Genomic DNA, 25,526 nt, shown 5'->3' on the forward strand with positions numbered 1-25,526 from the left:
CACGAAACAAAAGAGGCTGGAACTACAGAACAAGATAGACCCAAACACAATCATAGTGGGAGACTTTAACACTCCACTCTCTCCAAGAGACAGATCCAACACACAGAGGAATAGCAAGGGACCTGAAGACCTAAGTAACACCATATCCCAAATGGATCTGATAGATCTGTACGGGGTCTTTCACCCTACAGAGACCCAATACATATTCTTCTCAGCAGCCCATGGAACATACTCCAAAACAGATCATGTCATAGCCCACACAAAGAACCTCAGCAAATACAAAAGTATTGATGTCATCCCATGTATTATGTCTGACCACAGTGGAATAAAGGTAACCCTCAATAACAAAGGATACCACAGAGGCTATACAAATACTTGGAGATCTAAACCCCTCACTGTTATCGAACACTTGGGTCACAGACCAAATTGAGGATGAAATTAACTAATTCATAAGCCACAACGACAATGAAAATACATCACAAAGAAACCTATGGGACACAGCTAAGGCAGTGCTGAGGGGCAAGATCATTGCCCTCAGCACTCACATTAAAAGAATGGAAGCAGAGCAGGTGAATAACCTCACGATGAAACTAAAACATCTGGAGAAACAAGAAATAATCGAATCTAAAATGACTAGGAGGAGAGAGATCACAAAGATTAAAGAAGAGATAAATCTGATTGAAACATTCAACAAATAAGCAAAACTAAAAGCTTGTTCTTTGAGAAAATAAATAAAATTGACAGACCAAAAAAAGAAGAGAAGACTCATATCCGTAAAATCAGGGACTCCACCGGAAAAATTACAACAAGTACACACGATATTCAAACAATCATAAGGAACTATTTCCAGAACCTCTACTCACTAAAAAACAATAATTTTACAGAAATGGATCAATTCTTAGAGAAGTATAAACTGCCCAAACTGAATCAAGAAGAAATAAATCAATTAAATAAAACAATAACTTAGAGCGAGATACAGGGGGTAATCAAGAGCCTCCCAACAAAGAAAAGCCCAGGCCCAGATGGATTCACCAATGAATTCTACAAAACCTTTAGTGAGGAGCTAATACCAATACTCCTCAAACACTATCGCGAAATAGAAACAGAGTGAGAAATCCCAAACTCATTCTATGAAGCTAATATTATACTCATCCCCAAACCAGGCAAAGACCCAACAAAAAAAAGAGAACTACAGACCAATATCACTAATGAACACAGACGCAAAGCTCCTCAATAAAATATTAGCTAACAGGATCCAGAAACTGATCAAGAAAATTATACATCATGACCAAGTAGGCTTCATCCCACAGACACAAGGATGGTTTAACATCCATAAATCAATCAATGTAATTCACCACATCAACAGAACTAAAATCAAGAATCACATTGTTATCTCAGTCGATGCCCAAAAAGCCTTTGACAAAATACAACATCCATACTTATCCATACTGGAGAGAACAGAAATAGATGGAACATTCCTTAAAATAAAAGCCATATACAACAGACCAACTGCTAATATCATATTAAATGGGGAGAAACTAAAATCATTCCCCCTAAACTCAGGAACAAGACAAGGATGCCCACTCCCCCCCTCCACTTCTTTTCAACATAGTGCTGGACTCCCTAGCCATAGGAATAAGGCAAGAGGAGGACATCAAAGGGATCCACATCGGCAAAGAAAAAATTAAACTATCCCTATTCGCAGATGACATGATCTTATATTTGAAGGACCCAAAAAACTCAGTCCCCAAACTCCTACACCTAATAAACCATTTTGGCAAAGTAGCAGGATACAAAATCAATCCACAAAAGTCAGCAGCTTTTCTGTACACCACCAATGTACAAGCAGAAAAGGAAACTATGGAAATAATACCATTTACAAAAAAGAACAAATTACCTAGGGATCAACCTAATCAAAGATGTAAAGGACCTATTTAATGAGAACTATAAAAATCTAATAAAGGAAATCAAAGAGGACACAAGGAGATGGAAAGACCTCCCATGCTCATGGGTAGGCAGAATCAATATAGTGAAAATGGCCATATTGCCCAAATTGTTATACAAATTCAATGCAATCCCCATCAAGATCCCAGCTACATTCTTCACTGAAATAGAGAAAGCAACCCATAAATTCATATGGAACAGCAAAAGACCTAGAACAGACAAAGCAATTCTAGCAAATAAAGCAGTGCAGGAGATATCAAATACCAGACTTCAAGCTCTATTATAGAGCCATCATAACAACAACAGCCTGGTATTGGTATAAAAACAGACCTGAAGACCAATGGAATAGAATTGAAGACCCAAAAATAAAACCGTACTCTTATAGTCAGCTGATATTCGACAAAGGAGCTAAAGACATACAATGGAAAAAATCATAGCCTCTTCAACTACTGGTGCTGGGAAAACTGGGCAGCCATATGCAGAAAACTCAAAGTAGACCCTAGCCTATCACCATGCACCAAGATCAACTCAAAATGGATCAAGGACCTCAACATCAGACCTAAATCCTTGAAACTACTGAAGGACAGAGTAGGAAAGACACTAGAACTTACAGGCACAGGAAGGAACTTCCTGAATAGAGTCCCAGGCGCACAACAGATAGGGGAGAGACTGGACAAATGGGACTACTACAAAATAAAAAGTTTCTGCACAGCTAAAGACATAGCCACCAAACTAGAAAGACAGCCAATCATATGGAAAAGGATCTTTACCAGCACAGCAATGGACAAAGGCCTAATATCTGTCATCTATAGAGAACTCAAAAAACTAAGCCCCTCCAAGCCCAGTAAACCAATTAGGAAATGGGCAAAGGAGCTAAAGAGAGACTTCACAAGAGAAGAGATAAAAATGGCAAAGAAACATATGAGGAAATGTTCAACATCCCTGGTAGTAAAGGAAATGCAAATAAAAACAACCTTGAGACACCATCTCACTCCAGTTAGAATGGCCTATACTCAGGCAACAACAAATGCTGGAGGGGGTGCGGGGAAAGAGAAACCCTTCTCCATTGTTGGTGGGAGTGCAAATTAGTACAACCACTTTGGAGAACAGTATGGAGGTTCCTCAAAAAGCTCAATATAGACCTACCCTATGACCCAGCCATACCACTCCTAGGCATCTATCGTGAACAACAGGTCCCAAGATATCAAAAAGACATCTGCACTTCCATGTTTATCGCTGCACAATTCACAATAGCCAAAATATGGAATCAACCCAGATGCCCCTCCACAGATGAATGGATCCAAAAAATATGGTACCTATACAAATGGAATACTACATAGCGATTAGCAATGGTGAAATATTGGTATTTGCAGGGAAATGGTCAGAACTTGAACAAATAATGTTGAGCGAGACAAGCCTAGAACACAGAAAACAAAGGGGCATGATCTCCTTGATATATGACTGTTAAAGTGGGGGGAGGGGGTGACAGTAGAGACCAGGTCTACGAAACCAAAAACTTCTTGCCAAATGGTATTTCCCACAGGTTTGGGTCAGCGACCCTACATTATGTAACTAAAACCAAATAACTACTCAACATATAAAGGTCAAAAATAGACCTCTCAGTGGATCACAATAGCTCAAAAGCTATGTATATTCATATAAGACAAGGATAAGCAAACTCTATTGTTGACGTTACATTTAAAGTCCTAGGTGAATTTCCTTTGGCGTAGGCCACGTGGCTACTGTATATGTTTTTGGTACACTGTGTAATGTATATATGTCTACCTGATCTAGGGAAGGGAAAGAAAAACAGGGTGTAAGATATCACAAGAAATGTACACACTGCCCTATTATGTAACTGTACCCCTTTTGCACAACACCTTGTCAAAAAAATTTTTTTTAATTAATAAATATAAAAACAGAAGTAGTTTCCATATACCACTGCCTTACTACTACCAACCTTCTGAACCAGGGGCAGGATAGTTACAAAGATAAGCTTATATTGATGCATGACTTTTGTGCCAGGTCCATCCAGAGTTTACCTGGGGCCAAAGCTGATGTTATCCATCACTGCGGTATTGTATAGAATAAAATTACTGTCCCAAGTATATACCTTCTGTGCTCTACTCATACCATTCCCCCCATACTTCTACTCTATTGGCAAGCCATGATCCTTTCATTGTCTCCACAGTTCACCTTCTCCAGAACCCATACATTTAAAATGCTATAGTATACAGCCTTTTCACATTAGTTTTTTTTTTTTTTTACTTTTAACATGCATTTAGGGTCTTTCTATGTCTTTTCATGGTTAGATTGCTCATTTTTTTATTGCTGAATAATACTCCATCATCAGCTATACCACAGTTCTTTCATCCATTTACTTACAGAAGAAGACTGTTATTATTTCTAAAGTTGAATAATTATGAATAGAGGTATTGTAAACAAGTGCAGGTTTTTTGTAGACATGTTTTCACTTCATTTAGGTAAATATTAAGAGGCATAACCACTGGCCTATGTAAGATTATATTTAGTTTTGTTAAGAAACTACCAAACTGTCTTCTTCTGCCTTCTGATCTGAGCTTCAAACTAGATCTATATAATTGAAAAATAAAAATAAGATTAAAACAAAGAAACAAACAAAAAAAAACTGTGACCTTATTCCTTCATTCATTCATCTGTAAACCAAGCCAATATACCTATTGGACCCTGAGTGAAGTCAAGGACAAAACTTTATGATGTTATTCCTCAAATAATAACTTTTATAAAGAAGCCCAATAACTGCCAACAGAGTGGTACACTGATAATGTACTTACTGCACTTCCAACCATTACCTTTAATTGTTTCCTCCACAACCTCTACCACTCGATCTATCTGTTGAACCTAGAAAAGAACACAGATGATCAGATAAGCAATTTACATGGAGAGCAAGAGATTGTTTGTACTTCAGTCAATGTTATACATTTTCTAAGTACACCAATGCAGATTTTCTTTACTGTACCTGGAAATATAAAAAATTGGTACCAATGTTATATGAAAAAATAAGTATGCAATTACTCCCTATATAGAGGGATGAAGGACGATTGCCCAGGGTGCCATAGGAACCCAGATAGAAGGTAATAAATTGAGGAACCAACAGTGATTTTGAGTGAGGAGAAAAGGCATTAAGGAGAATCAGTGAACAGGGCTTAGGTGTAAAAGAAAAACGAGAGAAATAAAGGAAATTCAGCATCTGAGAAAGAAGAAAGTCAAATGAAAACAGGACAAGGTGAATCCTCTAAAAATCCTCAGAGTGCCATTGCTTTATCACAGAGGACATACATAGACCCTAGAAAAATGAAAACAAAACAAATATAAAAAAGGAAATAAAGCAAATTGCATCTTCCTCCATCCCATATTGAAACTTGGAAGATCAAGCATCTTATCATGATAAGTAGCTACAAGGTATTTCCTAGCATTAAATAATGATATAAATCTTTTCTGTAGCTTTTTTAGTGTTTACAAATAAGAAGAAAAAAATTGAAAAGGACTACTCTATGTACATATGACATATATACCTATACGTTTACTGACTACATTTTACCAGCTACCTAGTATCTCACTGGCTGAATTTTGTACTATGCAGTCATCTATATATCTACTGAAGACAGAATGGCATTATTACACCACAGTGCTATAATGAACCCCATTGAGATAAAAAGAGCCTTTGTTAATTAATTTATTTTTTATTGTCAATGTGATATACAGAGGGGATAGTTTCATATGCAAGGCAGTAAGTACATTTCCTATCAAACTTGTTACCTCCTCCCTCTTGTTCCTTCCACCTTCCACCCTGTCCAATTCCCTCCCCTCCCCCAGTTGTACATTGGTTTACAACATATAGTTTTGTAAGCATTGCTATTGCATTGGTTCACCTTTTATCCTTTGTCTCTTCATTTTGATGTTCCCCTTCCCTTCCCTAGTTCCAATAAATGTATATACTATACCAGAGTAACAAAATCAGTTACAGTGACATCAGGGGTAAAACCCTGGGAAAGAAAGACCAAAGAAAATGGCATAATTTCACATGGTACATTGAACATCACAACAACAATGATAAACCACTTATTTCCATAACTTGGAGTTCATTTTGCTTAGCATCATCTTATGTCTTCATAGGTACATAGCTATTGAGCTATTGTGATCTTCACTAGGACTATCCTAGATGTGTACTAATTATTGCCAATGAGGAAAACCATACAGTCTATGTTTCTTTGGGTCTGGCTCACTTCACTTTGTATGATTTTTTCCAAGCTTTTCCATTTCCTTAGAAATGGGGCAATATCATTCTTTCTGATAAAGGCACAGAATTCTATTGTGTATATGTACCACATTTTCTTGATCCATTCATCTATCGAAGGGCATCTGGGTTGGTTACATGTTTTGGCAATGATAAATTGTGCTGTGATGAACATAGTTGTGCTGATAGCTTTAGTGTGGTCTTGCTTATAATCCTTTGGAAAAATGCCCAAAAGTGGTTGCTGTTTCACAGGGGAACTCTAGCCTTTTGAGGAACCTCCACACTGCTTTCCAGAGTGGTTCAACAAGTTTACACGCCCACCAACAGTGTAGTAGGGTTCCCTAAAAGAGCCTTTTTAAAAAAGAATTTACTTAAAATGCAATAGCAAGTTCAAGCCCCAAGACATACATGTACATGCACACTCTCACACACACACACGCATGCACACGCGCGCACACACACACACACAGCTTGGTAAACGGAAATGAGGATACCTGCTGGTGAGAGAAATATGGGAAATATGAGTTTTTAGTTTAGATTAGCGCAGTGAGCTGTTTCTTATTTTTCATATACTTTAAAAATATTTTATATACTTAAAGTAAAAAGGTGACAGAGAAAGAAGAGCTGAAAAAAAGAAATACTCAATGGGACAGGTTCCTCAGAAAGAACACAGATAAAGAAGCAAGCTCAGAGGCTATTAAGGAAGAGGAAAAGGGCATAAGAGATAAGGGAATAAAAAAAGGAATGCGATCCTTATGATCAGATTTTATGCATATATGAAAATGAAACATTGTATACAGTTAACATATGCCAATAAAAAAAGTGTTAGGCTAGATGCTAATCACGCATGTCAATAATCCTATGTACTTGGCAACCTGAAAACAGGAAGATCACAATTTGAGGTCAGCAGAGGCAGAAAAGTTCAAAAGTCCCCATTGTCAACCTAAAGCTTGGCTCAATGGCTCACATCTGTTATCTCAGCTTTGTGAGAAGTTGTTGAGACAACCATGGATCCAGACCAGCCCAAGAGAATGAGTTCTCCATGGAAGAAATCTAGACACCGTTGCATGAGCCTGTGATCTGAGTAACACCCAGAAGGCTAAAGTAGGCAGATCACATACACCCAGTTGGGAAACAAAACACTATCTCTTGGTTCAAACCCCAGCATAAATGCATAGATAGATAGATAGATAGATAGATAGATAGATAGATAGATAGATAGATAGACAGATAGATGAGTGATTACAAACAAGAAGAAACAAAGTTCTTTGTGGCTTGTTTATCTCTCTCGAAAACATATTAACAGTGAATCTTATTACATTAGGTGAGTTTATAACAAAAGTGGACAAGGCACTATGTTTGTACAAACAGTTTTCAGCAAAAAGTACAAGAAATAGTCCACTGAAATATGGTATACATACTTTACAAGTATTTAGGAAATAAAAATCCTTTCCTATTCAGCAAGTGAAAGTAAGTATAAAGGATGCAATGGAAAGCAGAAATACACAGATTTGAGAAAAGGACTTCTTTGGAAGTCCAAGCATCTAGAGCAGTTCTTGAAAGTTCTACTTATTCATTAACTGCTTTAAAGAAAAGATAATGCATATTTTTCTTTCCAGCAGAAAGGACAATGGAGGAAACAGTAAGAATAAAAGAAAAGAGAAGCTAAAAATAAAGGAAGAGGCGGGGGAGGGTAGAAAGCAAAAAACAGGGCAGAGGAGGAGGCACAAAAACCTAATCTTGAACAACAGGACAAACTCCAAATTTACCTACAGAGATGAAGAATATACTGAATTCATGCTAAGAAAAAAGGAAAGCTGTTTTTAATTAATACTGTAAATTGAAACCCTGAATATACAAGAGTCTATTCTCTAGCATATAATTCAAATAAGATAATATAAATAAAACAGTATCTTGTGTCCTTCAGGCACTTAGTTATAAATACACAGGGGAAAAAAGCAGGCAGTTTGTTCTATTACTGTCTCCATATGTTCTCCACAATGAGGGAAGGAGCTGATGAATAAACAATTCATAAATAAAATTAATGAGTCATTCTACTGAAAAACTTTTCAAAGAAGTCCATGAAAATATTTGTCCCAGTATCCGAAACTACTTTGAGTTTATAATTAAATGGGCATTAAAGAAACAAGCACATACAAGAGTACCTAAAGCAAATACAGTGCTAATGTAACATTTCCTCATTGTTGGGAGCAGAGCTGTCTGCAATATCCAGCCATGATGGAAGTGTTTACAATCTGTGGCAGGTCAGCATGGTATATACTAGCCACATGTGATTATCCTATATCTAAAATACAACTATAGTGATGGACATAGTAAAATTTTAACTAGTTTTAAATTCAAATTTAAAGAGTTACCTATGGCTTGGGAATCATATTGAGAAGTGCAGGTTCAGAGAACGGCAAATACAGTCACCTGTGACAGAAACTTACTACAGAAGCCTTAAGAAACATCTCAAGCAAATCTCTGTCCACTGATAACATTTTCATGCCAGACACCAGTCTCTGCTGATACCATTCTCTGCCAGAGGTCTGTCCACCATCAGCATGACCTTCAAGTAGTTTTTGCTCCAAAGGAACCAAGAGCTAGATATATTCATGGCTAGACTAATAAAATGACATCTAACATTTCTGGACAATGAATTTTTTTCTGGCCCCATTAATAGCTCCCATATAGTATTACATTTAATACCTACAATGTTCCTATGTAAGAGAAACTGCAGTTATTTCCAAGGCAGAGAGAACTTAGATATAAGGATATGTAGAGAGACTTCTGCCAAATAGTCTTAAGAAATCTTGTCAAAAAAAAATGGCAAACGAGGGCTGGGGATATGGCCTAGTGGCAAGAGTGCTTGCCTCATATACACGAGGTCCTGGGTTCAATTCCCCAGCACCACATATACAGAAAATGGCCAGAAGTGGTGCTGTGGCTCAAGTGGCAGAGTGCTAGCCTTGAGCAAAAAGAAGCTAGGGACAATGCTCAGGCCCTGAGTCAAAGCCCCAGGACTGGCAAAAAAAAAAAAAAAAAAAAAAAAAAGGCAAACGACCTACATAAGGACATTTCGAATGACCACAGATTGCTATCCAACTGAACCTACATCTTCAGGAGACCCAGCGAACCACTATTCTCCACAAGCTCTCCCACACAAATCTACACAGACACAAATGCATTCATTTCACAGATATTTACTAAACACCCTGCACCACATATGGTTCTAGAAACTAGAACTATAGTAGCAAAAAATGCAGAGTTCTTCCTACATGGACCTTATATTCCAGTTGCAAGAGACAAAGACAAGAGTAATTCCATTTCCTATTATGACAGAAATTAAAAGTCTGGGAGTAGGGAGCGGTAGAGAGGACAATTTTGTTATATTGGTGAAGGTGAACATCTGGACAGTAACAGTAATCAAAGGATCTGAACCCAAAGTAGTGGCATGACATGAACCCCAGAAGGGAAAACAAAGACCAGGGATGAGACACAGAAATTATGTAGATGGATTTGAAGACCAAGAGTGGGCCAGCCCTTGAGGGACACAGTGGCGGATGACACAAAATAAACAGGAAGGAAAGATTATGTTAGACATTATGATTCATGCAGTGCATTTTAGACTTCATTCTATTTTAAAAAGAAAGCCTTTGGGGGAGTAATAGAACAGTGTTATTGCTCAGGCTAGTTATTGAAAATTTGCGGACACTACTATTTATCCACATTCCTCAATTACTTGGTGTGAATTTACATGAATCTTGCTGGGTTTTTTTGAGTTCATCCCAAGACACCACAAATTCTTTCAGGAGGAAGAGAGGTAAATACATTATCAATACACATAAGCACACAGACACACAGAAACTTTCTCATTAGCTCTCTTAATGTTAGTAATATAGAAAGGACAATCAATTGTTTCCATTCTAATTAAGAAACAGCATATAAAAGCTTTAAAACCACCTAAAATTATCACATGGTCACTAGTTTTTACATTAGTTGTTATTAGGTTACTTTAAATGTGGCTACAGTAATTAAAGGAATGAAATTTGAATTAATTTAAATAATCATCTGAAAACTGGTAACCAAACTGAAAAAATATACATTGAACTTCAAAAGAAAAAAATGATCTAGGGACCTAATTTCATTCATTTGCACATGGATGTTTAGCTTTCCCAATTCCATTTATTAGAAAGACCCATCTTTTTGTTTTCTGCATGGTCTTGTTGAAAATCAGTTGGCTGCATAAGTTTAATTCTAACTCTAGGCTCTTCATTATGTTTCATTAGTCTATATGTCTATTTTTATGCCCAGTGCCATATTATTTGGATTACTATGGCTTTAAAATGCTGTTACTAGCCAGGCACTGGTGGATCCCGCCTATAATCCTAGCTACTCAGAAGACTGAAATCCTAGGATCTCAGCTCAAAGCCAGCCCAGTAGGACAGTCTGTGAGACTCTAATCTCCAATTAACCACCAGAAAAGCAGAAGTAGTGCTGTAGCACAAAGTGGTAGAGTGCTAACTTTGAGCAACAAACCTCAGGGGCCCTGAGTTCAAGCCCTATGACTGACCAAAATTTAAAAAAAAGAGTTGTTACTATGGCTTGAAAATCCATGCACTGTAACTGCAGCACTGTCATGAATGTGTTCACCTTTTAGTTTTGGTTTTTTGGTTCCAGTACTGGAGTGTGAAATCGGAGCTTTGGGTTCTAGCTTGGTTTTCTGGCTCAAGGTTGGTGCACTGGCAACAAGATACATGAGAGAAACATCTGCAAAGTCAGCCTCCTCTGAATGCTGCTTTACTTACATATGTGATTTTCAAAATTAAAGCATTCACATTTGAAATTGTCTTCATGCTTTCTGCCTTCTCCAGATTACAGCATCCAGTGTGGAAGATGTTTAAAACCACTGCAAATCACACTGTAACTGTGCCTTCCAGGAGTGGACACTTCTGGTCACCACATTTCTATCCTGCTCTCCCAAGAAAGTGTCCACTTGCCTGCAGGGCTCACAGCCTTCCTGCAGGAAGCTCTGTCACTGACAAAATTCCAGTAGCAAATGAACATTCTGCTTTGAATTGCATGTTTCAAAGTGCTACAGCCTGAGTATTAATTTGTGGTTTATTGGAATTCCTAGAAATATAGGCTAATAACAAAGATAAGTCAAACGAATCAAGCCCAAGTTCAAAGGTAGTACTTGTTACTAATACAGGAAATCTATATAAACATTTCACTATAATAAGTGCTATTCCTACTAATATCGAATACTGCAATAATTAAGAAGAAACACCTTAGAAAGAACTAATACAACTCCTGCCAAACAAAACAGAAAATGGATTTCCATCTAAGCTTTACACACAAATTGCCAAGTAGTCAGTTTCACCATAGTCTAAGGCCCTGTCCCATCAGAGTCTCTAGGAAGTGAAGTTCTAGACTCAAACCAGATGCTTCTCCCTAGCCAGAATGTAGGGGGTATGATGACATATATGCAGCTGTATTTCCAGTATGCTGGAAAGTGTGCTCACAGTAAGAACTGGCTGAACCAAAGAACTAGAGATACGGCAGGATTCAGAGGTCCAAGGACTTGAGGCCAGGTCTTCTGATTCCTGAAATCCATTAATCTTTTTTTTGTTTTCCAACCTTTACTAGGAAATATCCTATATTCAGATTGACCAATGTGAAAGAAACTTTCTGTCAACAAATAAGCCTAAGAGAAGGAGGGGGCTATGAAAGAGCTGTAGTTACAAAATCAGAGACCTACCCACAGCTAGACACAGAATAACTGATATAAAGCAAACAGCAGCAATAAAAATGGTATGACATGAAAAGTACAAAGTAGCTAATCACAATTATTAGCCAAAAGAGGTAAACTGTTTCAAGATCTTGAAAGCATTTATATTAAAAGAATCAAGACTCAGTTAAGTACAGTGAGATATATATATATATATACATATATATTCTAAATATAAACTACAAGTCTCATTTCATGAGAAGAAAAGCATTTTGGCTAAGAAAAAAAAATCATTGAAGGTATCTGTATTTGTAATTCTATTCTTTCTCCTCCCAAAATAAATGAGGAAATAAAAGACATGTGTCAGGTGGGAACCCATGTTCGTAATCCAGGACAGGAGGATTGCAGAGACATGAATGCTAGTTCTGATCCTTACTGTCCATTAGCTGCTTCCCCCTCCCCCCAGGGCATATCGCACAGAGTATTGATAACAACTATATCACATCAAGAGATAGACATATGGTAATAAGAGGCCGAGGAGACAAACCATCACTAACCTTGTGCTCTCACTTTGCTGTTACTCTGATTACCAAAGTAAACTGAATGGCCCACACTAAGGATTCAATGTGTTCCCTTCCACCCCACCCCAAGCTCATGTGCTGAAAACTCAATCCCCAAATTCATGCCAATAGTATGGTGGAGGAGGTCTTTGAAGATAATCAGATTAGATGAGATCATGGAGTTAAAGCTCCTGTGATGGGATCCATGCATTTTTAAGACGGAGAAGAGAGATCTGGGCTGGCAGTGTGCTCTGTCTTAACACATAATGTCCTCACCAAGTTATGATGTATCTCAGGAGGCCCCCACCTGTACCAAGCAGATGCTATGGCATGAGCCTCCATCTATATGAGTCCAACACTATATTTGGGTGCAAATAGAAAATGGACGAATTAATCAGCCTTTTGTCTGTGTTTGCTTGTTTCCTATGTATCCAAGGCTGGCTTGGGACTTTAAATCCTCTGCCTCGGGCTCCTGTGTGCTAGGATTATAGACATGTACTACCACACTCAGCTTATTAATATCTTAAATGCTTAGTTTATGGGCGCTTTCAAACATAGGTAAGTATGATATCTTTTAACTCGGGTACAATAAGTAGCCTTCTCACCAACTGATCCATACCTGAACACTAGCTATTTATTGCAATCATTTGGTTAACAGAACTGACACAGCCTCCCTATGTTGTGACTAGCAAGAGTCTAGAAAAAACATAGAATAATCATGCCTGCTTTTCTTTACATCCCTATATCACTCTTCATAGCAGAAATGTTGTTGAAAAACAGCATTCTTCACTCAGTCCGCAAATACATTTTATAATTCCAAACATCCTAGAGAAAGTATTTTCTCATGTTGCTGGAAGTAAACTCCTATTTTTTTACCCATAAGAACAAATTTTTCTTAGTACAAAATAATTCAATTTTTTTCTTTATTTCATTTTAACTTATTATACTTTGGAAGGTTTCTGACTTTGTTCCAATTGTAACAATTCTAATCAAAAATAGGCCTGTATAAATACCAATTATAGATGAGTCTGGGTAACTTACAAAAATTGTCCTTTGAAAATATTTAGTTATAGACAGATCATCCGTTTGTGCAGGTACCAGACTTTGAACTAAGAGTTTTACACCTTAAAAATCGGCCTGCTTGCTGGCCACCACCAGTGGCTCACAGCTATAATCCTAGCTACTCAGGAGGCTGAGATCTGAGGGTCGAGGTTTGTAGTCAGCCCAGGCCAAAAAGTCCCTGTGAGACTCTTGTCTCCAATTAACTACTCAAAACCCAGAGGAGCTGTGGCTCAAAGTGGTACAGTGCTAATCTTGAGCAAAAGAGCTCAGGGACAACTTCCTGGCCCTGAGTTCAAGCCCCACAACCTGTGATTGACAGACAGACAGACAGACAGACAGATAGTTCAGCATGCTTTCTCGTGGCTAGTGGTCTACCATTTGACAAATGTCTCCAACCTAGTATTTTGCTAGTTAATTGGAAATAAAATTTCTAGAACTTTTCCAGCCTAGCTGCCTTTGAATTTTGTTCCTCAGACCTTAACCACATGGGTAGCTAGGTCTACAGGTGTGAGCCATATGCCCCTACAAAAACATGTTCTATGAAATAAAAATAATAACTTTAAATGGAAATAAGTGGTTTATCGTTGTTGTTATGTTCAATGTACCATGTGAAATTATGCCATTTCCTTTTATCTTTCTTCCCCATGGTTTTTTTTATCCCTGATGTCACTGATTTTGGTACCATGGGTATTGTATATATACGTTTATTGGACGTAGGGAAGGGAAGGGGAACATCAAAATGGAGAAACAAAGGGTAAAAGGCAAACCAATGCAACAGCAATACTCACAAAACTATATGTCGTAATCCAACTGTACAACTCGGGGGTGGGGGTGAGGAGGAAGGAAAATGAGGGAGGAGGTAACAAGTTTGATAAGTAATATACTCACTGCCCTACGTATGAAACTGTAACCCCTCGGTACATCACTTTGACATTAATAAATCAATTTTTTAAAAAGGAAAAAAAATAATAACTTTACAGTCCTATATGCTTGAATATATAATTAATTAAATCACAACGCTGAAATGTTAATGACAATGTAATTCTGGAAAGTTTTTATATTATGCCACTTTCTTTTTACTAAGTTTAAGTTAAAATAAAAAGCCCACTGTGAAAAATGAAGATATTCTACATATTTCCTAAAGGCAGAAAATATTTACATCAATACTTAAGTAAATTATAAACTATCTTCAACAGAATATTAATAAATGATTTAAAATACTTATAAAGCTCAGAGGGACAAAAAACTCACAATAATGGAAAGTAAACATACAAAATAATCTTAAGCTTATAATATTAAAAGACACAATGATTAAAAGTTTGAGTAAATTTTTTAAAGTCATAATAACTGTGTTGCTGCGACACAGAAAGGATTTTTTCTTTTCATTTACTTTTCAAGGCAAGTGTTCTTTAGTTATTTCTCTAATTATAAATGGGCCAGATAAAGTAAGTCTAAAAAATGCTAATGGTAAGGGAGAACTGTGTGATGGAGCAAAAAGTCTGTTCAACAGGAAAAGAAAATGTTGGTGCCACAGCTTTGTCTCAGCCCTGGGAATTGTCCTCCACATTTATATCTTCTTTATTTTTTTTCTTTTTGGCAGCACTGGGAATCAAACCCAGGGCCTCAAACATGCTTAGCAAGTACTCCACCATTGCACTACAACCCCAGAGTTCCAAAACAATGTCTTAAGAATCTCCATTTTCCCTTAACATATTCCAAGCTCTTCTCTATACACACTGGATCTCAGAATTGTTACCATAATGTGTACATAGAAAAGAGGCTGGTGAGACCACAGAAAACCTGCTATTCCAGTAACGTTAATTCCTTGGGATGAAACCTAAGATTCACTCCAAGTACAGACCACATTCCATCTCTCAAATAGTTCTAGCTAGTTTCTCATTTCCCTAGCACAGCAGGGTTATGTTTAGAGAGGGAGTTAGGCTGACAGGAAAAGATAACTCAGGAGTCTTCTAGTCATTTCATTCCCTAAACCAAGAGAAATAAAAATGTAAACAGACAAATAGTGAAAACAGCTAGTGTTACCAAGCATTCTGATTCTGTTTGCTTAAAGTGAGAATGTTTGTTCAAAGATTATTAAATTTGCTAGTGTGGTGAGGACTTCACAGGAAACAAGTTCATTACACTGAGAACATAATACAAGAACTTGTTGATGGTGTACCAAGCAAGAAAGGTATTATAAAGCCCAATTCAATTGCCGATTATTCATCTAATCTTTTAGATGACCATACAATATTTTAATATGTTTTAAACATTAATAATGTTTCCAGGCCCATGGCACAGAGAAGCAGAAGCTCATCTGATAAACAAGCACTGACTGAATGCCATCTACTCTAGAAAAATTTATGATTTGGGCTACAAACAGAAAGAGAAGGAGCAGGGATTGGTCTCCAGACTTCTCAGAGCCAACATTACAAAGGGAAAATCCCATGCCGAGAACAAAAATGCAATGGGAAGATGCTTTCAGCCAGTCAGTCAATAAATATCTCTTGGGTGTCTATGAAAATATGGACACTTTTAACAAGGACTGTAAAGCTATGCTCCTGAGGGTAAGCATTTTAATATTAATATGGACTTTATTGAAGCAATAATATAAGTAAATCAAAAATCACAACTCTAAATATGAAATGAGACCTGTGCTAAGTTAGTACAGCAGATGACAGGTGCTAGGGAAGCAAAAGACAGGATCGTCAAGGACCCTGCATGCAGACTGGGCAACAGCAAAAGGTGCTGTTTTGCACTGAAGTCTGATGTATGTGTGGTGGGAGCAGGGAGACTGAGTATAGTAGAGGTAAGACATTCCACAAGGTACCTATGCTAGAGGGAGTGCTAAATATGCAGCTTGAAGGGAAGAACTGAGTTGATGAAGAGAGAGATGGCAAACAAGACCAGATTATTCTGGGACATAAGTTCTATAAATAGCTTTTTACTGTGAGCCTCTCTCCTTGTCTCCTGCATTCTCTCCCCCCATCCCACCTTTTCCTTAGTATAAGGGGTGGAGTTGGACAGTTCTGAGCCTGCTAAGTAGGTGTCTTACCACTTCAGCCACACCTCCGACCTTTCAGTTATTTTTCAGATAAAGTCCTGTGCTTTTTGCTAGAGATGGCCTTAAGACAATGGTGTTCTCTCCTACAGTTCCCGCATGGTTGAAATGACCATTAATGGGGTCACACTTATTTTCCGCCCATCCTAGCCCTGAACTGCAATACTTCAGATCTCTGCCTCCCAAGAAACTGTGATTACAGATGGGAGTCATCTCACCCAGCCACTAACCTCTTCTTAAAGAGAAAAGCTACATTGTGTTTTTATAATAAAATAAAAAGGCAAAAGGTTCAACAGGCTTGAGAGCAATAGAGAATATTGAGGACACTACAAATAACTTAGAAATAAGGAAATGATGTGTGGCTATCAGATTAATCACATGAGATTTTTCTTTAAGTCTTTAAGTCAAAGCTTACCCCAATGATACTCAGTCCTTTGAGGTAGTCCTGACGAGGTTGAGCTTGAGGAACACATCCAGCCAGCACTACTTTCTTGTTCTCCTCTTGAGCTTTTCTGAAAAATGAAGAAAAAATGGTCAGTTCTTCCACTCACAAGTATATCCTTGGAAACTACTGGTACACATAAGCCCTCAAAATAGTAATAAACCCAGCCAACAGATAAGGACTTTCTTACAACTCCCTAAGAAAGAATAAGACTTCCACACCATATACTGAATTTATACCACTAAAGACCATGTTGGTAGTGCACCTAAGAGTATCTTCCATTATTATCTCAGTACAAAACAACCACTCAGAACTGCCAAGGATATGAATCATTCTTGAAAACTAAATTTTCCAGAAAGACTGGCTTACCCTTCAAACAAGTTACTGATTTAATGAAAATGTACATAAAACTTTCTTCGTCTTTAGCAAATATAAAAAATGTATAATTCAAAAAAAAAGCTGAGGCAAGAGAAGTAGGTAAGAGAAATAGATAAAATAAGAATAGATAATAGATAAAATAATAACAGATAAACAGAAGGTATAATATACCCAAATTTTCCCCCAAGGCCCCCACCTGTTCCTATCTACTAGGCAGTCTACAGTTATTGGTTGCTTGTGTTTACTGAAGACACCAAAGCATCCATCCCTCACATATGCAAGAATAAATATATAAACAGAGTTATATGTTACGTACATACTTTGTGGGCACCCACATATAAATACATATTTTACTCAGACACACACACTTGAATTTTTGAGAAAGTATTCATCAAATATGAAAACCTACATGAAAATATATGGTCAATTGTATTGTTATTTCCACAACATAACATTATGGCTTGGATCTCTATGGTTATCTGAATGAAGGTCTGGTCCCAAATGAAAGCATGTTCATAGGTAGGGCTCTGGGAAATGACTGGATCATGAGGGTTCTGACTGCACAAATGGATTTACCCACTGATGAATTCATAATCACTTGGACTCTTAGGAAATGATGGAAATTTAGGAGGCAAGACTCTCCTTAAAAATAGTGTGTCCTTGAGATCTGTATCTTGTCCCTCGCCCCACCTTCTTTTCTTTCTTTCCACCCTTTACCCACTCTGTTTCTCCCTATGTCTGTCTATCTCCTTACTCTACTCTTCCTGGCCACATGAAGTAAGCAGCTTTATTCCAACAGCTTTGTACCCAACAATATGAGGTACAACCTCTGAAACTATGTACCAACACAATCTTTTTCTAGATGCTGATTTTCACAAGTATTTTGTCAGAGTAATGGAAAGCTATCATAGACAAATAGAAAAAGGAGAAATATTGGTTCAAAGGTATACACATCTGGCTAGTCTTTTATCAAATATTTCTTTACTAAAGAGGGATTTGAGCATACACTCTGTACGAAGATTATTCACTTATTCAGGCACACATATACTGGAAGACACTGTGCTAGAAAATAGCTAATCCCGTAGATTTGCAACCTTTGCCTAAAAAAATTAAAATTGTAAGCCATCATCTCTTTGGCAGGCTGCACCCTATGTGCCTGGGTCCCTTGCTGCTCTACCAATTTCTAGGTCTGTGAAACCCACTGAGAAAGCTGAGTGTCTACAGCCCAGTTTCTGACTTGGACTTTGTACTACTGTGCCACCAAATGAGAAGTCTCTGTACCTGGGACTCTTTCTACTCTTTGCCAACTTTTTCTAAGGAACACATTCAGACTAGAAGCCAACAAAAATATGAGATTAGTTGGATTAGCTTTCTGTGACCAGATGTCATCTCCAATTCTTCTGGAAAGCACAAAGAGAAGAACAACATTAATGAATAGAGAGAAAATAAATCACTTCTTTAAGAGCACCTGTAAATCTTCGATTTCAATGACTTCCTAGAGTAACTTTATAAAATTTTCTTATTTAGAATCCTAAAAACACTTGTAAATGAAATTCCCTTAAAAAAATCTTAGTTTGGTCAAATGCATAATAAATCTAAAAGAATTATTACCTCGCTCAGCCACCTAGTTTTACCTTTTTATCAGTGGCACATCACAAATACATTTCTTGAAGCAAATGTGAAATACTTTTATCAAATAAAAGCATCTTTCCATTTTCATTAACAACCTCTACAAGGAAGTTAAAATCCATTGTTGGACTTAAAACTATAGCTATATAACACCTAGTTAGAGTCACTGGCAAAGATCCAAGACAGACTCTGAGATCACTAATAACTAAATCCAAATAAAAAGCCTGTTTCCTATAAAGTGAAGTCATTCAATTACTTAATTAGGTAGCATGTCTCAGACATTATAGTGGGTGCTTAATGACACAGAAATAAGGAAGACCAATGCCTTGCACTCAGCAAACTTATATGTCTTATAATGGATGCGTCATAAAAGACCATAAACAACATCAAGTAAAATGCTTTCAGTCACAGAGAGATACACAGGCAACATACCAGAAAGGGAAAAAGATGAGCACAGACAGAAAGGGGTTACAGAAAGCTTGAAGAAGAAATCTGGGAGGATTTCTACCAGCAGATAGGAATAGGAGGGAACAGAAACAGAGGACAAGACAGGAAAAGAGAAAGTAGAGGGAAACACTAAGTTCTAAAAGAAGTTGATTTTCAGGAGGTCAGAAAAACAAGAAAATTAAGAGGAAAGGTTCAAACTAGATGTTGGATTTAATGATTTATCAGGCATTATTTGAGCTACTATTGAATTTGGCTTTAAAATGGTATGACAGACCATATCTACAAATCTAAACCAAAAATTATAGCCTAGTCAGAAATATTGATGCCATATTTTTGTGTAACCAAAAAAAGCAGTGAAAGTTTTAATACAAGCTCTTTGAATATTCTTGTTCTAAACATTATTTTCTTACATTCTGTTCTCTTACATTAGTAAACTTTATTCAGATTAATAAAGACTGAAATATTTTTTCTTCTGGAATATACCTACCGGACAGTTTAAAAAGCCTTTTGTGGGCTGGGAATATGGCCTTGCATGCATGAAGCCCTGGGTTCAGGTCTTGGCACCACATAAACAGAAAAAGCCAGAAGTGGTGGTGTGGCTCAAGTGGTAGAGTGTTAGCCTTGAGCAAAAAAGAAGCCAAGGGCATTCCTTAGGCCCTAAGTCCAAGCCCCTGGACAGACAAATAAAAGAAAAAGAAAGAAAGAAAGAAAGAAAGAAAGAAAGAAAGAAAGAAAGAAAGAAAGAAAGAAAGAAAGAAAGAAAGAAAGAAAGAAAGCCTTTTGTCCTTCAAAACATGAAAGCTTAAAAGAATAGCACCTTAAGAAGGTTTAAAATAGGGCTGGGAATGTGGCTTAGTGGTAGAGTGCTTGCCTAGCTGGTACGAAGCCCTGGGTTCGATTCCTCAGTACCACATAAGCAGAAAAAGCCAGAAGGGGCACTGTGGCTCAAATGATAGAGTGCTAGCCTTGAGCAAAAGAAGCAAGCACAGTGCCCAGGCCCCGAGTTCAAGTCCTAGGACTGGGGTGGGGGTGGGGAGGTTTAGAATAGTATGAATTACCATGTCTTCTTTTCAGGTGGCCCAGAAATGTTAATTGAAATAAAAACTGAATATAAAGTTAACTTGATATAATGGCTCATATTTTCTTGAAACATTTTTCTAAATTAAAAAGTAACACTCTTGTCTAGGGCACTAACTTGAGTAACAAAGACGTAGAAAAATTCATCCCCTCTTGTGCATATCAAATGCAAAAAATAATTTGCTCAGAACCTTAACATTCACAGCATTACAAAGAAAATGTAATAATGTTATACCACCCCATTACTTCAATAAGAAACAGATTCAAGAAGATGCGATGATTGCAACAGAGTTAGTGATGGCACTAGACGAGCATCCAGATGGCCTGCTTCCACGGCCATCAATCCCACTGCAGGCCCAAAGGACCAAGCTGCGGACCAGCAGGAAGGCTGAGCTGCTGAAACCTGACTCTGGCCACATCCTCCATGACAAACTATGGCTGGGTGGCCATCTGCGTTGAGTAGCAAGGGTCTGTGGAATACTTTGGAGAAAGATTTCTGTGGCTTTATTTTAAAGAGTAAGAAGTGACATAAAGATAGAATCTTCATGAAGAGGTTAAGAACATTGGGCTCATTATAAAAAGGTGTTTCAATGAGGTGCATAAAGCTTAAAAAAACAGCTGTAAGAGGAAAGTGAGAGGGGAGGAGAAATGATGGAGCCAAAGACACTGGGGCTGGGATAAAAGTGGAATGCTGTAGCAGTAGACACCAGAAAATGTGCCTGTGGTGATTCCATATGGGTAAAGGATCAGACACATGGTACGTGGGGCAAGGAAACGCCAGAGGACCTGAGCAACTTCTGTGGCTTTAAAGGGAACCAAGTGCTGACAAGGGGAGCGGTCCTATCTCTGAATACTGCCAGACAAGCTATTTAAAGTCACTCTCCAAAAAGTGAGGAAAATGACCTTCCTCAGATTCCTGGCAGCAGGCAAGAGGAGGACAGCCCTATGATCCTGACAGGCTGGCTGCTGTTGACTGTGGTCAGTGGGGCCTTCACAGTAAGCTGAATGGTGGAGACTGGTTACTATGAGTTTGGTTCCCCAGGTCCCCAGGTCCATCCTTAAAGATAATTCAGTGTATAAACCATCTGCTTTCTAAAGTCAGTGGCTTAAGAGTTCAGCATCTTCTAAATGCTAAAGGCTATATTTGCTTTACAAATTCAGCACTGAGGCACTTATGTGATATAATGGCAAAGCCATCAACAGCATAGACTTATCCTTCCATTCATTTTTCCTAAAAATCTTGCAACTATTCTAACAAATTTTATTTTCATATTCAATCCATCTGCTGATTATACCTTGAGAATACATCCAGATTCTACCCACTTCCACCACCTTTACTGCCAATCCCTGGTCTAAGTCACTAACAATACCCAGATGCCTTCCATCTTGCTTCCACTGAAGTTTAGTCTCAACATAGCAATCACAGCAGGCTTGTGAAAACAGAAGCCAGAGCATGGCATCCACTCAGCCAGGTCTCCACACAGACCATTGCCAACTTCCACAGATTCAAAGTCAAGACCTAAAAGGCCTTACATGTAAGGCTCTCCAAGTGTCCTGATACTTCTAACTCTCCCTTCTAACTCCTACTAGTCCTTCCATTCTCATTCTATTCCAGCTACACAATCTTCTACATGTTCAAATTAAGACCCACTCACCCTAATCTTAGGAACCAGCTGTTTTTCCCAGTAACATAATACCTGCCCAATGTCCACAGGGGTCCTCCTCTTTCATCTGCTAGGACTTTACTCACCTAGTCTCCGCTATTCCCTCCGCTATTACTCTCTACAACAGCACCAACTTGGTTCTCTGCCTTATTTCTTCATGGTTCTTAGCTATTCCTCTAATATGCAATATTGTTACTTAACTTTGTAAGTCTGTCTTTACTCCCTCTCCCAAGTGTGAATTTCCATAGAGAAAGGTTTGTGTGTGATTTGGAGCACATGCATATTGCCAGACTTAGGCTCCTCTAGCCTGCCACTCTTTAGTAGTGTAAAGGAGCAAGGGGGCTCTAAAAGTCCAACCATGAAATATAGCTGCATAGGTGCAAGAGGGACTACCACAGTCACTGGTAAAGCAAGTGATGAGCTGGTTAGAAATACAGGCTGCAGCCAGGATGCCTAAGTTTTATTACTGCCCCTGATGATTGCTAACTGTGTAACCATAAGGGAAATACTTGACCTCTCTATGCTTTAGCTTCTTCATCTGTAAGCGTTCCAACCTCTGGGTCTGTAGTGAGAGTTCATTTACAAAAACACTTTAAAAGGCTATCAACTTAGTAAATACTTGCTACTCAATAACACAGTAACAATATTACATAAGAGAATTTTGGAGATCTACAATGCTACATGAAATGATGTCTAAAATGTATGTTTATGATAAAGCAATAAATAATCGAATAGATCACAAACTATGTACCATTTTATAACGAATAAACAAACTATAAGCATAAATAAACTGAAAGGAAATACTTAAAATGTAAATATGACTTCTATTAGGTAAAGAATTAAGAAGATAGATATCCCAACATTGTTCTTCTTTTTTTTTTTTTTTTTGCCAGCCCTGGAGCTTTAAATTCAGGGCCTGAGCACTGTCCCTGGCTTCTTTTTGCTCAAGGCTTCAGGGCCAGCACTCTGCCACTTGAGCCATAGCACCAATTCCAGCTTTTTCTGTTTATGTGATGCTGAGGAATCGAACCCAGGGCTTCATGCATGCTGGACAAGCAATCTACCGGTAAGCCACGTTCCCAGCACCCAACATTGTTCTTTGACTTGAAAACAGGACAAGGAGTAGAGTGCCCCCACAGCTCTGGGAAGGCATCCTGACAACCCATTTCAAAGGGGACAATCCCCAGACCAAAACCAAGGTAGTAAAATATATGTGATATGACTCTCTACCTCCCTTCCTAACTTGCAGTTCAAAGAAGTTCCCGAACATGAGAGCTCCTCTTGGAAAGTAAACCTGGTGAATATTTCACACAATATCCCTCATAGGCAGCCATGTGACTTCTGCTTTATTTCCTCAAAGGTAGAGAGCTCATTAACTCAAAATTTCCTGTCTAATCAATGAATACCATTCTTTTTATTGCATTCAACCACCAAATAGCTTCTGCTTCTTGATCAAAAAGGTTTACTCTCTACACTGAGCTATATTCCAATTTATGACCAAATTTTTGGTCAAAATGATGTAACTATTCTAAGGAAATGTTTCTAAAATCTTGACATACCGACATTTCCTTATTACAGGCAATATAATGAATCTAACTGAACTGGTAATTGATTGTCTCAGATAATCCCTGTGCATATATAAAATCTCGGCTGTGTCCAAGACATACAAGACTTTCTAGCCTTGTCATTTCATTTTATAAAAAGGAAACTAGGATTAGGAAGATTAAATAGCTTGCCAGAGGTCACAATAAAGACAGAGCCATTACTTCAATCCATCTATCACTGCCCTTTGCTTCAGTATAATAATGTCCTAAGCCAAGGGTTGTAAGATCCATAAGGTTGTGTGGCCCCATCATAAATAATTCCACAGAGGCCACATATATAGATTCATTTCTCTCCTTACTAGGTTTCAGCTGTTAATAATTTCTCTACTCATTCTTTTTGTTACCATTTCTAGAGTAAATGATGGAAATCAACAACTTCATTTGCAAATTGATTAATGAAATATTTACCACATGTAAAATGTATGCTTAAAGGTCTACCAGAGACCAAGAGAAATTTAGGCTTCAAGGAACACACATAAACCTGAAAAATCTCTCTCAAAATCAGAAAATGTAAACTGTACACAGAAATACAAAAGAGCACTTTCAGTCAGACTATCATCTACTTTTAAAAGAAAGCCCTGAAATGACTCTTAATGTACCTTAGGATTTTTAGTTATTTGCTCTTAACTTAGCTCCTTCAAAAAGCTCTCAACCTCCTTTCTTTTATCTAGTATGTTCTCCATACTCTATTCTATATGCCTCTGTGAGTCACATTTCTTTATGAACTATTAGATGCACATATTATTTTTATTTACAGGATCCAGTTACTATCCATGTATAAGTAGAGTTCTCTGTCTCTATATTATACATAAAGTCCAATGGCATTTTGTGAACTTCCAGTCAAAGTCTCATGTAAGTCAGATCTTTGTACATATAATACCTCACCACATTTAAAATTCACAGAGCATGTGTATGTGAATCAATGATTTCTTTCTTGTTAGGAAGGTAAAGCTCTCTTTTCTTAAAAGGATTAGCATAAACAAATAACCTAAAGTATATGGCATGTTATATTTCTAATATGGAGAATATCCACATAAAATGAAAAAGCCAATATCTGCAATTAACTCACTATTCCTAAGAGCAATATCCTGATGCTGAACTCACATCAACATTGTTCAGACAGAAGCCCTTCTAGAGAGGAAAGAGCAGGGTGAGCACTTGAGAACACATCAGGAGCCATCACTAAGATGACAGCTAGGGAAAGAACCACCCACCCATCAGACACTCTACTGGCTGATTTGTCATCCAGCTTGCACAATCCTTTGTACTTTAATCACCAGAAAGACTAAAATTAATTGAGGATAGGAATCTGTGTTATACTTTGGGGTAAAAGAAAAGGAAGTTTACAGGTTTTGTTCCAAAAAATAATTGAATGAAAGCTGTAAGCTAGTTCTAGTACTTCTAGCCTTTTAATAAATACTAAAGGAAAACACATTTTTGGACTTATTTCTAGCTTCATGGACCTCAATACTGTGTGAGCTAAAGTACTGTTAGATCTCAACCTGGTAGAAGACATACCCAAATTTAGAATTAATAAGAAGTTCTTTAAAACTTAAAAAAGATTATGAACATAAATTTTACAAAATTTTTAACATAAATTTTCCAGAGTCACTTTTCAAGAAGTAAAAGCTGACCCACTTGAAGGAACAAG

The 25,526-nt window shown here is 37.6% G+C and overlaps 1 protein-coding gene across 3 annotated transcripts in view; it reads right to left on the bottom strand.

Moving 5' to 3' along the window:
- The window catches only part of Cdkal1 (CDK5 regulatory subunit associated protein 1 like 1), a 533,240-nt gene that overhangs the window by 383,383 nt on the left and 124,331 nt on the right, over positions 1–25,526 (bottom strand). For all 3 annotated transcript variants that reach the window (XM_048348394.1, XM_048348392.1, XM_048348393.1), the window contains exons 6-7: positions 17,050–17,146; positions 4,776–4,824 (exon numbers count right to left, since the gene is read on the bottom strand). In XM_048348394.1, coding sequence (XP_048204351.1) covers positions 4,776–4,824; positions 17,050–17,146 — 146 coding nt within the window. The remainder of the gene's footprint in view (positions 1–4,775; positions 4,825–17,049; positions 17,147–25,526) is intronic.

This window comes from Perognathus longimembris, chromosome 6 (assembly GCF_023159225.1).
Source record: "Perognathus longimembris pacificus isolate PPM17 chromosome 6, ASM2315922v1, whole genome shotgun sequence".
NCBI classification, from domain to species: Eukaryota; Metazoa; Chordata; class Mammalia; order Rodentia; family Heteromyidae; genus Perognathus; species Perognathus longimembris.